The 13,554-nt window shown below is 60.6% G+C and overlaps 3 protein-coding genes across 5 annotated transcripts in view; 1 reads left to right on the top strand and 2 right to left on the bottom strand.

The window, feature by feature from the left end:
- Window positions 1–152: 152 nt before the first annotated feature.
- Window positions 153–7,184, bottom strand: RNF166 (ring finger protein 166). 2 transcript variants are annotated; one of them, XM_082062874.1, is made up of 6 exons: window positions 6,995–7,184; window positions 5,479–5,635; window positions 4,579–4,691; window positions 4,293–4,407; window positions 3,355–3,462; window positions 153–2,343 (listed from the first exon to the last, which is right to left on the bottom strand). In XM_082062874.1, exons 1-6 carry the CDS (start codon window positions 7,165–7,167, stop codon window positions 2,278–2,280), a joined length of 732 nt encoding a protein of 243 aa, XP_081919000.1. In that variant the 5' UTR covers window positions 7,168–7,184; the 3' UTR covers window positions 153–2,277. The 2 variants fall into 2 exon arrangements, with proteins under 2 accessions (XP_081919000.1, XP_081919001.1); XM_082062875.1 differs by having other exon boundaries at window positions 6,826–7,178.
- A 20-nt stretch (window positions 7,185–7,204) lies between these two features.
- CTU2 (cytosolic thiouridylase subunit 2) lies at window positions 7,205–10,985 on the top strand. Of its 2 annotated transcripts, none has more exons than XM_082062873.1 (15): window positions 7,205–7,333; window positions 7,784–7,855; window positions 8,228–8,306; window positions 8,385–8,444; window positions 8,518–8,578; window positions 8,752–8,861; window positions 8,969–9,240; window positions 9,317–9,452; window positions 9,559–9,690; window positions 9,788–9,879; window positions 9,977–10,068; window positions 10,153–10,234; window positions 10,311–10,377; window positions 10,454–10,512; window positions 10,615–10,985. In XM_082062873.1, the coding sequence occupies exons 1-15, from the start codon at window positions 7,260–7,262 to the stop codon at window positions 10,652–10,654; spliced, it is 1,428 nt and encodes a 475-aa protein (XP_081918999.1). In that variant the 5' UTR covers window positions 7,205–7,259; the 3' UTR covers window positions 10,655–10,985. The 2 variants fall into 2 exon arrangements, with proteins under 2 accessions (XP_081918999.1, XP_081918998.1); XM_082062872.1 differs by having other exon boundaries at window positions 7,206–7,333; window positions 10,610–10,985.
- The window catches only part of PIEZO1 (piezo type mechanosensitive ion channel component 1 (Er blood group)), a 25,210-nt gene continuing 22,560 nt past the window's right edge, over window positions 10,905–13,554 (bottom strand). Inside the window, exons 43-51 of the mRNA XM_082062871.1 lie at window positions 13,369–13,527; window positions 13,144–13,291; window positions 12,861–13,049; window positions 12,680–12,772; window positions 12,409–12,581; window positions 12,215–12,337; window positions 12,046–12,125; window positions 11,755–11,953; window positions 10,905–11,640 (exon numbers count right to left, since the gene is read on the bottom strand). Coding sequence (XP_081918997.1) covers window positions 11,391–11,640; window positions 11,755–11,953; window positions 12,046–12,125; window positions 12,215–12,337; window positions 12,409–12,581; window positions 12,680–12,772; window positions 12,861–13,049; window positions 13,144–13,291; window positions 13,369–13,527 — 1,414 coding nt within the window. The 3' untranslated portion in view covers window positions 10,905–11,390. The remainder of the gene's footprint in view (window positions 11,641–11,754; window positions 11,954–12,045; window positions 12,126–12,214; window positions 12,338–12,408; window positions 12,582–12,679; window positions 12,773–12,860; window positions 13,050–13,143; window positions 13,292–13,368; window positions 13,528–13,554) is intronic.

Raw genomic sequence — 13,554 nt, 5'->3', positions numbered from 1 at the left:
TGATGAAATGGCATTGCCAAACCCCACGGCAGCACCATTAACAGGAGTTAATGAGTCTGGCACAAAGCTGTAAAGATGAGTCCTATGTTTGGAGAAGGAGCAGCCCATATAAGGCAGGATGGGGGGCAGAGACCACACAGGGAAGCTGCCCGTGGATGAAACTGCCTTTATTGAGAAAAATGGTTTGCTACAAATACCTCATTGATTTTATTCTTCTTCAAAAAACAGTACGTCTCATTAAAAGTTCTAGTTATGCAAAAAGTGGCGGGTAACACACTGACGAGCGCGGCCGGCAGCCCTCACATCCCGGGCCTTAAAGTGCTTTACAAAAGCAGCTCTCACTGCCCCTGCTCTGGCGTTGCAGGGCAAAAAGGAGGAGGAAGAGGAGGAAGAAGGAGACAGAGAGGTTAATAGTGCTGTCTCAGAGGCAGGGAGCTCCCTACAAGCCAGAGCTGCTCTGGGACTCAAGAGTCCCAGCTGAGCACAGGGCTGGGAAACCCTCCTGGGTCCCTTTTGGGAGATGCCAGCGCTCCCTGTCCCACCAGGGATGTCCCCCAGGCTGGGAAGGTGCCAGGATGACCGTGCAGGTAAGGGACGACCCCATTCTTCCTTGCCAGCCTGGCTGGAGGGAGGGGAGCAGAGCAGCTCCAGCCTTTCCCTGCCCTCTGCCTGCTCCTCGCAGAGCTGCCAGCGGCACGGGGAGCCCACAGCCCCCAAAACACCCAGCACTATTGAGAGCAAAGTAAGAAACAAGACAGTATTGCTAGAACAGAGCTGGAGCGAGAGCCAAGGCTCGGATAAACCCCAAAACGGCACTTCCCGAGCAGGGACACGCGGAGGGATGGGCTGTCCCACACCCCTTCTCTGCAAAGCCCTGCGGGGGATCAGAGGGGACAGTCACCAGGACACTGTGGAGCATCCCTTGGATCAACATCTGCCCAGGTGTGCCCTACTCCCAGCGAGAGACCTGGGAAAGGGGGATGCAGACCCCTATTTCAGGGGGACAAGATGCTCAGAGTCAGGGATGAGATCATGCGTGGGGAGACGTTCCCCCTGCGCGCCCATCACCAGACATGACCTGGCTGCTCCGCGCACAGCTCCAGCGTGGCACAACCGACCTGCCTGCTCGCTTGCAGACAGACAACCAGCACTTGGGATTACGTCCTGCCTGCGGCCGTGTCCAGGGAGCCCTGCCCGCGAGGGTTAAGCCATCAAAAGCTCAACCATGCCCTGCTCAGCACCCGACGAGACGCTGCTCTGACCTGGCCTCTCCTGCATCAGCACCCGCCTGCAGAGAAACACGATGAGGAGGGGAGGGAACAGCCCAGAAAAAACTGAAGGGGACGCTCGCGTGCTTCTCCTGTCCCCCGCAGAGTCCCGTGGGGGTCCGGCTCCTGCCTCCCACCTGATTTCAAATCCACAGCATGTTTGTTTGTTTGTTTGTTTAAAAATATACTTTCTTAATAATGTTCCATAAAAATACTCTTGTCCCCGGTGACATATATTGCAGCATGAAGAGTAACAGCTTCTGTTGCTGCTCTATAAAATGTGGAAAAGGCGTCACGCCAATTAATGTAGAAAAATGCAAGAACTCAGTATCACAAGAGCCAGTACAAAACGAGGAATGTGAGGGGTTCACCGGACGCCATCCCTGCGGACTCCTCCGAACCTTCTGCCATCACAAGGAACGCAAGGGCAATGTTTCACCCCAGGATTCAGTGTGGCAAAAGAGGCAGCTCCTGCCTGCAGCACAAGGCATGGGACAGACCGATGTCTCTGGAAAAAGCCTTGAAGAGTTTAAAAAAAGTTGCTCCGTGTTGTTTTCTTCCTTTTCAAAAAGGAGGCAGACGACTGCATTTTCAAACTAGGGCATTTCTGCACAAAATGCATCATAGTTTTACGTACCTATTATTTAACCGCAACAGAGAGCGTGAAGACAAAATGGTGCCAAAAAGCATCTAATAATAAATAGATCTGGATACAGGTATATACTCCGTATACGGATATGAAACATCTAACTGAGGAATGATCCTTCTGGCGCTGACTCCTCTCTCCTCCCAGCAGCAGACGTCTCTGCTCGCTCACCGGTCCAGCGCGACGCTCAAGAGTCTCCACCTTCTTCAACAAGGTGGGATTTGCCCCGAGAGGAGAGGGACGGGAGGCGGCAGCAGGTGTCCAGGGGGGTGACAAGCTCCGTGTCTCCCCAGCGGGAAGGCCAAGTGTGCAAAAGGAGACGGTGCGGCGAGGGGGGTCCAAACGGATGCTCCGCGGTCACCCTCAGTTCTCAGAGAGCGACAGCGCCAGGGCAGCCTGCAACGCCGCCTCCTCGTCAATGTTATAGTCCTAGAAACAGAGAAGGATGGTCAGGACAGTTGGGCCACACAGGCCCCATTGAACATCCTGCTCATTGAGCCAGCAAGGCTGCAAGTGTCCAGCTCCTCTGGCAAACAGGTCCCCGGAACGCACATTTTGGGGTGTTCTTTGTGCCCATGGTCCCTCTCCTGCCAACAACAGCTCTGCTCTTAAGACTGGTCGGGGCGAAACGTTCCCACAGAGAAGCTGCAGCCAAAGGGCAAGAACAGAGGCTTCTCCACCGCTCCACTTTGGGTTTACGCGACACAGCAACCGCTCCCTCAACTGGAAATATCTGTCCATAAAATAGCTGTGGGTCCCTTGCCCCGACACCAAATGGCTCTGCAATAAGAGCAGGATGTGGACAAAGCCTCCCCAGGTCCCTGGGTCCAGGGCTGGGCAATCAACCCCTCACCCCCACACAGGAGGGGTCAGCAGCTCCCCAAGGGGGGTCATGGATACCCCCACGCAGCAGCCAGACCCCCCAAACCCCGGCTGCTCCCCTCCCATGACGTGTGAAGCCTCAAAGAAAAAAGCTTTTTTGTTAAAATTCCTCAGGGGAAGACTTTAATGGAGCATGCAGAGGAAAGAAGCCATCTTCACATAAAGCACTAACATTTTCCTCTTCTTTTTTTCCTGGTGTGTCCAATGACAACCAGCTTGAACACTGCCTGGGCCCAGCCCCACACCCACAGGGGGTCTCCTAAGTGGGGCTACACATGTGCCATGTGCCTCCCTTGTCAAAGTGCTGAATAACTTTGGCTAAACACATTTCTAGTTGATTTTCTTTGTTAAACAATTCTGGCTAGAATAAAGTCTGCTTGGAGCTTATTGCCTGAATAAATCAACTTTTGGGGTGTCTCCCAAAAGCCCAAAGGAGGATCCATCCCATTCCCCTCCCGAGGGGCTAAAAGCAGGGTGAGAAGAGCCACTTTCATCTCCCGGCTACTGGGTGTGGGATGTGGGGAAGATGATTCTGTTTCAGCTCGGGGCCGTACTCACCACAAACGTGTCATAGGAGAACTTGTGCCGGTGGAGAAGGTGCTGGAGAAAGTTGGCGCTTTTGTAGCTGGGGTCCCCCCAGGGCATGGCTGAGCAGACTGGGCACACCTGCGGAGGGCAGGGACGAAGGGGAGTCTTGACTCGAAGGGGAATCGTGACTCAAAGGGGAATCGTGACTTGTGGCCACAGACCCTTGTGCCACCACATCCCCTGGGGGGGCTGGTGCAGCCACAACATGAGGGAGAGGTGAGTGGGGGTCCCCTTTCTCTCACAGACAGGGATGTGCTAAATACGGAGGTTCTCACCCCCTTCCAAGAAGATCCCTTGGTGCACGGAGCCTCTGGCACGTGGCACAGCTGCTTTAACCTGGTGATAACTTACATGTGCACAAGCACCTCTGAGATCACAGAATCACAGATGGTTTGGGTTGAAGGGATGTTCCCAGCTCCCCCAGTGCCCCCCCTGCCATGAGCAGGGACATCTTCACCAGCTCAGGTTGCTCAGAGCCCCGTCCAGCCTGGCCTGGGATGTCTCCAGGGATGGTTCATCCACCACCTCTCTGGCCAACCTGGGCCAGGCTCTCACCACCCTCAGGGGAAACAATTTCTTCCTCATGTCTGAGATGGTGCCAGAGCTGGAAATTCACCATCTCTGTCAACCCAGCAGGGATGGGGAGAGGAAATTCCACACCAGGCAGGTCACAGGCACAGGGGGATGGAGTCAGCTCATTCCAGAGAGCGTCTGGTCAACGAGATTTAAATCAAACTAGATTTAACGAGACTTAAATCAAATGAGATTTAAATCAAACATCTGGAAACAGCTGTACTTCATGCGCAGCAGCAGTTCTGCGTGCTGGTGGCTTTGGATGCATCAGCTCCGGTGTATTTGGATTTTCAGGAGTTAGTTACCCTGCACAAAACCAGCCCGTCCCAGCTCACCACTTTGTTGGGGTCATTGCGGTGGTTCTCCATGCAGTGCTTCACCAGCTCCTGCTGGTCCAGGTTCCGGGCGCCGCAGTACGGGCACACGAATGTCGAGCGATTGGGAATGTTGCTAAAGAGAACAAGGACGAGCTCAGATCCCCTGGGAAGTGACGGGGGGACTGATATTTCCCCCTGTGATTACCCAGGGGAAAACAGAACACATGCTTGGATGTTAAGGCTTGTAAGTGCCAGTGCAGTCAGCAAGAAGGGACGCGTTTCCCTGCCCGACATGCAGTAGTACCTGGGGATTGGTTGGGACGTGGGGACAACGGGAACAAACTTGGGGCAGTTGGCCATCTGCTCCTGCACCTTTGCGCAGGATGAGACATGAGAGCGCATCTTGGCGAGGGTCACCTGGAGAATGAGAGAAGAAACATTCCTGGAGGCCGTGACACTTTTCCCTACAGCCCGGGAGAGCAGTTTTGGTCAACCGACGTCAGAGCGAACATTGGTTTGTGCAGGACAGACCCACGTCAGCATGGAAACACTGCAGCAGCCCATCCTTCCTTGCAGGACAGAGATTTGGGGCTGCACGCTCGCTGTATGTGTCCCCAGAGGTCACGCACAAGCCACACTGCAGCACCAACACTGTTTTTCTTTGCAAAAGAGGAACTGTTGGCCAATGGAAACCCCAAACTGCCCCGATACTACACGGGATCCTTCCTGGGCCACAACCAGGGAGTTACAAGAAGATTCCCAAAGTTAACGGGAGCCAGAAAATGCATCAGTGGAGACACATCATGAATTTATAGCTGGTCCCTGAAGCGTCCCAGACCCAGGGCCTGGCCACGTTGCCAGTTCAGGTCCCCTGTGGCTGTTGGGATCACAGCACCTTAAGCAAGACCTAAATCCTCCCCCCGGTTAGGAGCAGCATCAGAGATGGTTTGTCTCAGCCTCTCCCGTGTGGCAGGAACACCTCAGCCTGCTTTTGAAGGTCCCCACTGTCAAACTATAGCTCCAGTCTGCTGCCAAAGGCATGCAGGGGACACCACACCTCACAGGTGCAGTTGGGGACCCATCAAACAGGGGATCCCACAGATCGAACCACTGACAGCAAGTGACTGCAGCTGCGAGACTGGCAGCCAAACGATGCCGTGCCCGCATGGGACGGGGACAGCCAGCGCACCCCTGCCAGCTTTACCTTCTTGCTGCAGCCTCTGCAGGGAGCTTTGTAGGACGCGAGCTGCTTCTCCACGCTGGATGCCTTCTCCACCTTCTTGGGGTCGAAAGGCATGCGGCAGAGCGGGCAGAGCGGTGATGGCACTTGCAGGCATGGCTGCAGGCACTCCCCGCAAAACCTGGGGACACAGAGAGCAGCGTCAAGCGGCCCAGCAGCCCCCCTGGGAGAACTGGACAGAACTGGGAGTGTGGGAGAGGCTGCGGGGAGGGCAGGCACAGCCCACAACCCAAAGGATCTCCCTGGACAGGCTGCTCCTCTGAGACCCGTGGCCGAGAGTGGATGTGAGCTGAGCCAAATAAAAAATGGTGCTGAGCACCCAGGCCACATGGGGATAAAGCCGATGAGCATGTCAGAGCCCGGCTCAGCACCTGTCAGGTCCTCATGCCCGCGGGAGCGCGGATGAGAAGTCAAAGCAGCAGAGGGGAAGTGCAAGATGGTTCCCCCAGGGAAGGGCGTAAAGCAGTTTGGCCCCCACAAAGTCGATTGTCACCATGTCCCTGTCCCCTTCTCCTGCCCACCCAGAACAGGGGAAGGAAACGCTGCTCAACCACTGCTGTTGAATGGAGGGGTGCCCCTTGCCCAGCTCCCTGGCATCACCCCCATGAGGTGCCCCCAGCCCCAGATGAGCTGGGGGGGTGCAGGGGGAAGAGCAAGACCAGGTTGGGGCACCAAGCAAAGCCACAGCCTCAACAGAGACCAAAGTGTCCCAAAAACTGACCATGAATGCGGGACAAGGTGTCACCGCAACACTGGCAGGAGCAGGGGACCAGCTCCCTGTAGTTTTAACCCGGGTACCGGGGTCACAGCACCCATGGGGGGAGCAGCCCCAGGACCACGCTGGGGAATGGGAGCTGGTGCCAGGTTCTCGGTACTGGGCTAAAGGGAGAGGGAAAAATACGGGGTCCTGGTACCAGACTGGCAGGGTGGGAGCAAGGTCCCGGTACCAGGCTGGGGGTCCCAGTACCAGGCTGGGGGTCCTGGTACTGGGCTGACAGGGTGGAATCAGGTTCCTGGTACTGGGCTGACAGGGTGGAATCAGGGTCCTGGTACTGGGCTGGGGGTCCCGGTACCAGGCTGACAAGGTCGGACAGGTGTCCCAGTACCAGGCTGGGGGTGCCAGTACCTTACTGAGGGTCTCGGTACTGGGCTGACAGGGTGGGACAGGTGTCCCGGTACCAGGTTTGGGGGTCCCGGTACTGGGCTGGGGGTCCCAGTACCAGGCTGGGAGTCCAGGTACCGGGCCAGGGTGGGACAGGGGTCCCGGTACCCGTCTGGGGGATCCTAGTACTGGGCTGGGGATCGCCGTACCGGGCTGGCAGGGTGGGCCGGGGGTCCCGGTGACGGCTGAGGTGACCGGGCAGCGGGCCCGGAGGGGCCCCGGTGCAAGAGAGGGGCCGCTGCCCAGTGCCCGCGGCGGGTCCGTCCCCGGGGGTCGGGCCAGGCCGGGGGTCCCCGCCGCCCCCGTTCCCCGGCTCACGTGTGTCCGCAGCCGGCGATGCCGACGGCGCGGTGGAAAACCTCCAGGCAGATGGGGCAGCTGAACTGCGCCTCCAGCGCCTCGGCGGCGGGGCCGGCGGGAGGCGGCGGCCGCGGGGACCCGCCCGGGGCCTGGGGCCGCTGCGCCGCCGCCACCAGCAGGTTCCGGAACATGGCGGCGGCGGCCGCGGGAGGGGCGGGAGTGACGTAGGGACGCGCGCCGCCGCGTCACCATCGGGAGCGGCGCGGGGCCGAGCGCGGCCGCCATGTGTGAGGCGGCGGAGGGTGGCGGGTGCGGGGCGGGCCCGGGGCCGGCGCGGCGCCGCGGCCAGGGACACAGGTAGGACACCGAGCCGGGAGCCGGGGGGGGGCCCAGGGCCGCTCCCGGTGCTGTCCGCGGTACCCTCCCAACCCCCCCAGTGCTGCCCTCGGTAACCCCTCCCTGCTACCGCAGCGGTAGCCCCCCGGTACCCGCCCCGCTATCCCTCCGGTACCCGCGGTACCCCCCGTTAACTGCCGTGTGGTGCCGTCCCCATTATCCCTCTGGTACCCCCTGGTGCTGTCTCTACTGTTGCCACCACTGCCACCCCCCGTTGCTACCTGCGGCACCACCCCGGTGCTATCCCCGGTATCTCCCGGTGCTACCCGCGGTGCCCCCTGCACTGTCCCCGGTTCCCCCCAGTGCACTCCTGGTGCTGCCCCGGGGACCTGGATCTCGGCCCCCCGCGCCGGGTATCGCCCCGGCGTGTGTCGGCGACCGGTGTCCCCGGTGACCCCCGTGTCCCTGCAGCCACCCACGACCCTGCATGAAGTGCGGGGGCTCTGCCGCCCTCATCATCCGCGTCGGGGACCCCTTCTGCCGGTAAGGGACCGGGATGGGGGCTGCGCAGTGTGGGGACACGGGGTGTGGGGACACAGTGTGCAGAGGCATTGGGGTGTGGGGACACAGGGCTTGGGGACATGGGGTCTTTGGGACATTGGTGCTTGGTGACATTGGGTCTCTGGGACATCAAGGCTTGGGGACATCAGAGCTTGGGGATGTTGGGGCCTGGAGACAGGTGGCTTGGGGACAGCAGGGTACAGGAATATTGTGGCTTGGGAACATTGGTTCTCAGGGACATCGGGTCTTGGGGACATCAAGGCTTGGAGCTGTGGGGCTCAGGGGTGTTGGGCTTGGGGACGTGGTTGCTGGGGGCTGTGGGACACGGTGTGGCTCACAGCCGTGTCCCCACAGCGGCTGCTTCCATGATTACTTTGTGCACAAGTTCCGTGCAATGCTGGGCAAGAACCGTGTCATCTTCCCCGGAGAGAAGGTATGGAGGGGGACATGGACATGGGGGTGACCTGTGAGGCACCGCTGGGGCCAGTGACCGTCCCTCCTGTCCCTGCAGGTGCTGCTGGCGCTGTCAGGGGGCCCGGCCTCCAGTGCCATGCTCCGGCAGGTGCAGGAGGTGAGTGCGGGGGCAATGGGAAGGTTTGGGGGGGTTACGGCTCACTCAGCCCCTCACCCTGCGCCTCTGCTAGGGGCTGAGCCGGGAGACGGCCAAGAAGCTCCGCTTTGTCCCCAGCCTCATCTACGTTGACGGTAAGAATTAGCCCTGCTCCCCGCTCCCAGGGCAGGGTCCCTCTGTGCCATGCCAGGGCTGGGAGCTGTCACCAAGCCCAGCATGGCTGTGGCACCCTGGGGTGTCCTCTCTGGCCGTGGGGACAGGCTGGGTGTCCCATCCTAACCACGATGTCCCCGGCGGTGCCGCACAGAGGGAGCGGTGCGGGGACAGAGCCTGGCGCAGCGGGAGCAGAGCCTGGCCCGCATGGAGGCCCTGCTGCAAGCAACTGGCTTCCCCTTCCACCTGGCCCACCTGGAGCAGGTACAGGGGTGTTGGGAGGGACACACCAGGGTGGAGGGACACACCAGGGTGGGGGGACACATCTGGCTGTCCCAAACCCCTCCCCGATGTCTACCTCTGCCCCACAGGCGCTGGAGCTGCCCGCATCCATCTTGCGGCCCGGGCCAGGGAGGTCTGGGAAGCCCGGCCCGTCCTACAAGGAGGCCGTGGAGGGTTTCATCCAGCAGCAGCGGCAGGAGGGGGACAGGGATGGTGGCACTTCGCCGCCTGGTCCCAGCACCCAGGTGGGGGACCCGGCTGCCCCCCGCCTGCCCGCCCCTGCCCACACCCAGGAGCTGCTGCGGCTCTTTGAGGCCGTGGAGACGGCGACGGCAAGAGAGGAGCTGCTGCAGATGCTGCGGTGAGGGGACAGTCGTGCCCGGCGCTGACACCGGCATGGCATGGTGACACTGAGCCAATGTCACCTTGTCCCCCAGGACCCACCTCATCCTGCAGACAGCTCGGACCAAGGGCTACGCCAAGGTGATGACAGCCGAGAGCTGCACCCGTGTGGCCATCAAGCTCCTCACCAACCTGGCGCTGGGTCGTGGTGCCTTCCTCGCCGTTGACACAGTAAGCAGCCCTCCGGCACCCTGTCCTCAAGCTGGTGGTGGCCTGTCCTTACCCAGAGGGTGACGTAATGCCATGGGGAGGTCCCTCAGCAGCCACGTACCCGCAGGGCTTCATGGATGACCGCCACGGCGACGTGCTGGTGGTACGGCCCATGCGGGACTACACGGCCAAGGAGATCGCCTTCTACAACCATTTCTTCCATGTCCCCACTGTCATCGCGCCGCCCCTCCGCACCAAGGTAGGGACATCCCCTGTCCCTTGTGGAGGGATCCTGAGCTCTGTGTCCCCATGATGGGGACAGGACCCCCCCATTCTGCCTCTGCTTGCTCCCCCAGCGCCGGGAGAAGCCCAGCATCCACCGCCTGATAGAGCGGTTCCTCCTGGGGCTGCAGGAGGATTATCCCGCCACCATCAGCACCGTCTACCGGTATGGCGTCCCCTGCACAGGGACACCCCAGGGTGGTGATTGGGGGGGTTGGGGGACAAGTGGGGTGCACCTGCTCACCGCCACAAATTGGCTGCAGGACAGGTGAGAAGCTGAGCCCGGCCCCAGCAAAGGCGAGCAGCGAGTCGGAGCGCTGCCTGCTCTGCCTGTGCGCCCTGGACATCGACGGGGGTGAGTGGGGCAGGTGGGGGGTGCGGGGGTTATGGGGGGCAGCCACGCACCCCCACTGACACCCCTGTCCTCCCACTCTTGCAGAGGAGGAGCTGGCGCTGGAGCCCACGCTGATCATGGAGGAGCCGGAGGAGAATGGGTGCTGCCAGGACCCCCTAGCAGCACCGTGAGTGTGGGGGTGGGACACTGTGGTGGCACTGGGGTCACCGCACTGTCCCTGCTGAGTGTCCCTGTCCCTGCAGGGCTGAGAGCAAAGCCGCCTTCATCCCGCTGCTATGCTACGGCTGCCGCCTCACCTTCAAGGAACTGGTGAGGCTTTCGGTGTGCGGTGGGGCAGCTCTCCTTGGGGACGGGGGTCCCCAGCTGTGTCACCTCTCTCTCGCAGGGTCCCCTCACCACGCTGCCACCCTATGTGCGTGCTGAGGCCCAGCGCAGGATCCGCAGGTAGCGGGGAAAAGGGTCCATTCCTTGCCACAAAGCCCCTGATGCCACGTCTCTCTTTCCACACCGTGTCCTGTGTCCCACACTGTGTCCCTTGCAGCGCAGAAATGGAACAGCAGAGCCTGGAGGTCCCACAGGAGGATGAGGAGCCCAGCAAGAGCTGAAGAGGCTTGAGAATAGATCTCCATCCCTCTGGGGCATTGGTGGGGCAGGATGTCACCCCTCCCAAAGGATGGTGGGTGACTAGATCCCCTGGCACCCAGGTAACTGTGTTTACACCCTATTTTGGTTACAGGAGAGCCCCCAGCCCCCATCTTTGCGGGGAGGGTGCTGGTACCCCCAGGGCAGCAGGTCCCCAGTCCCATCCCACCCCCCTGCCCCAGCCACACATCAGCTGGGGAAGCCTCAGCTTTGTTTTATTAGATATCTGTATAAATAAACCATTTGAATTAATAATAAAAAAAAACAAAACCAAAGTCACAACAAGTGTCTAGAGTCCAGCTAGGGCTGCCAGCTCCCCTCCTTGACTGCAAGGGGTGCTGTGGCCCAGGGCCCCCCATCCTGGGGCTGGGGGGCTATTGCTTTTGAGTTAAACCTGATTCTAGAGCAGGGGGGAGCGGAGAGGGGCACCAGCCGGCTCCTGCCCCCCCACCTTGCCCGGCAGCAAGGGGTGCCCAGCAGGTGTGGGGGGGCAGCTCCTGCTCCTCGCCCCAGGAAGGCACAACGTGGTCTCTGCAGGCTGGACGGCAACATAAGAAATAAAACATCCTCCCTCTGCCTCCCCTGGCAGGATACAGCCCCAGATTTGGGGGGGGCTGGTTAAGGCATTGGTGGTGATGTCCCCAAAGGGGGGCACAGGGTGGGCTTGGAGTCCCTTCCCCTTATTCCTTCTCCCGCGTCCACTTGATCATGGTCTCAGGGGAACGGTAGAGGAAGATGAGCTTGGCGTAGAGCTCTTCCTCCAGCTCCAGCTCGCCTGTCTCACGCACCAGGAAGATGTCCTGGCACAGCTTGAGGATCCGGTCCACGCAGGGCAGCTCCTCGAACATGATGGAGTGCGAGATCTCGCTGAAGAAACCCCGCACGAACTTCCCGATCACCAGCACGATGGAGACATACAGCCCCATGATCCTGCAAGGTTGTGGGGTGGGGGGCAGAGCCTGTATCCCACCCCCCTGCACACTTTTTGGGGTGCAGCTGGGTGGTCTCTATCACCCCCCTCCCCATTCACCCCCCAATACGTACCCGTAACCAGCCAAGAAACCCAGGCTGGGGGGGCTGACTTTATCATTGAAAATGACCATGGGGAGGATGTGGCCGTCATCAGGGGGGGCTTCCTTCAGCCGCACCACCCACCACTCCAAGACGCCATTGCCCCCTCGGCCGGGGCCCGTGCGCTCCCGTTTCAGCTGCACCTCCACATCCAGGTAACTGTCCTCCCCGTCTGCCAGGGAGTGACACCATCAGGGCACAGCACAGCCACAGCTGTGCCCCAACACCCTTTTATTTTGGGGGGGAGGACATGGTGTGACCCACCTGGCAGCAGCTGCTTGACTGGGGGGGCTTCAGGGCCATTAGGTGCGCGGATATATTTGGGGAAGAGTTTGGGTACTTGCCTGCAAAAGAATGGGGTAAGCAGGGGGGGCACACTCTCACCAAGCATGGGCGGCATCCAGCCCCCCCTTCCCTCCCCAGGGACACTCACACGGGGGTGTTGCGGGTGCCCTGCAGCAGCTGGGCCAGCTCCATGCGCTGAGGTGCGCCAGGCTCCAGGTCGGTGCTGTGTTTGTCGAAGGTGTGCTCCACCGTCCCCCCCTTGCCCAGGTCCCTGCAGGCAGCACAGGCTGAGCAAGGGGGGGATACAAACAGGGCTTCCCCCCCACATCGGGCTGGTGGTACCTCTGGAAGGTCCAGGTGAGGCGGATGGTGATGTCGGACGAGCCGTTCTGCAGCTCCCGCCGCATCTGCTCCCGGCTCGGGGGGCTGATGCTCCAGAGCGAGCCTGAGCTGCCCTCGATGCGGGCGGTCACGATGTCCTCATAGCCGTACAGCGTGATGAACTGCATGGCCACCTGCCACCGGGGGGGGACACAGCTCAGCCTCCACCCAAGGACACCCCGGGGCACCCAGCAGGATGGGGCTGGGAGCGGGTTTGTGGGGATGGATTTACCGGTTGCCGCTCAAACTGGTGGGTGAGGGCTTCGTAGTCATGGGGGGTGAAAGGCTGGATGGATTGCTGCTGGGCACTCGTGGTGAACAGTGGCTGGTGGGGGGAAAAACAGGGTGCTGTCACCCAGTCAGGGGACCCTGGCATCCAGGCTGGGCACCCCAACACGCCCCTGCATCCTCACCTCATACCCCCCCAGTTTGAGGGTGACGGTGACATCTATGGGGTGATTGACGACGCCCACCACAGAGCGCACCAGTGACATGAAGAGCAACGGGAACCAGATGATGGCCACGAGGAAGAGGATGATGAGACCGCCCATGCCATACTTCACGATCTTCTTCTTCTTCTGCCCCTTGGGCTGGGGGTATTTCTGGGAGGGGGCACAAGGTGACAGGTGGGCTTGTGTGGACCTCAAGCAACAAGGGGCTTATTGGGGGGCCTTTCACAGCATGGCAGGGCCGTACTTTCTCCGTCTCACGGCTGCACTTGATGATGAAGACATTGGCGTAGATGTCCTCCACACACATCCAGTTGGAGAGGGACAGCGTGGTGTCCGTCCAGACCCAGTCCATGACAGCCCGCAGCTCCACCAGGAAGGGCACAAGGCGAAACCTGGGGGGCACACAGGGAGAGGGAGCTGGTATGGCACTCCCCAGGCAGGCGGGGGTCTGTGTGGCCCCGTCCCGTACCCCTGGAAGAGGAAGAGGTTGAGGTGGTTATATTTCTTGGTGAGGAAGTTGCCCAGGATGCGGGTGGGGTAGCCACAGCGGATCTGGTAGGCTGAGAGCGAGAAGTAGATGCACTTTACAAAGTACCACAGCTGGGCCACCGTGTTGAGGCTGAACAACCTGTGGGAGACAGATAGAATCACAGAA

Source organism: Streptopelia decaocto (assembly GCF_964273445.1).
Source record: "Streptopelia decaocto genome assembly, chromosome: 11".
NCBI classification, from domain to species: Eukaryota; Metazoa; Chordata; class Aves; order Columbiformes; family Columbidae; genus Streptopelia; species Streptopelia decaocto.
Note: the sequence above shows the minus strand (reverse complement) of the source record. Positions and strands in the feature narration are given on the sequence as shown.

Bases quoted from the DNA above. Each gene is read 5' to 3' on its own strand.
- RNF166 (XM_082062874.1), bottom strand. From the start codon at position 7,167: ATGTTCCGGAACCTGCTGGTGGCGGCGGCGCAGCGGCCCCAGGCCCCG. The intron at 4,408-4,578 runs GTACTACTGCAT...TGTTCTCTTTAG, and splicing joins ACGTCCCAACCAATCCCCAG to CAACATTCCCAATCGCTCGA. The intron at 2,344-3,354 runs GTGAGTACGGCC...CTCTGTTTCTAG, and splicing joins TCTCCTATGACACGTTTGTG to GACTATAACATTGACGAGGA.
- CTU2 (XM_082062872.1), top strand. From the start codon at position 7,260: ATGTGTGAGGCGGCGGAGGGTGGCGGGTGCGGGGCGGGCCCGGGGCCG. The intron at 8,579-8,751 runs GTAAGAATTAGC...GGTGCCGCACAG, and splicing joins CAGCCTCATCTACGTTGACG to AGGGAGCGGTGCGGGGACAG. The intron at 9,241-9,316 runs GTGAGGGGACAG...CTTGTCCCCCAG, and splicing joins GAGCTGCTGCAGATGCTGCG to GACCCACCTCATCCTGCAGA.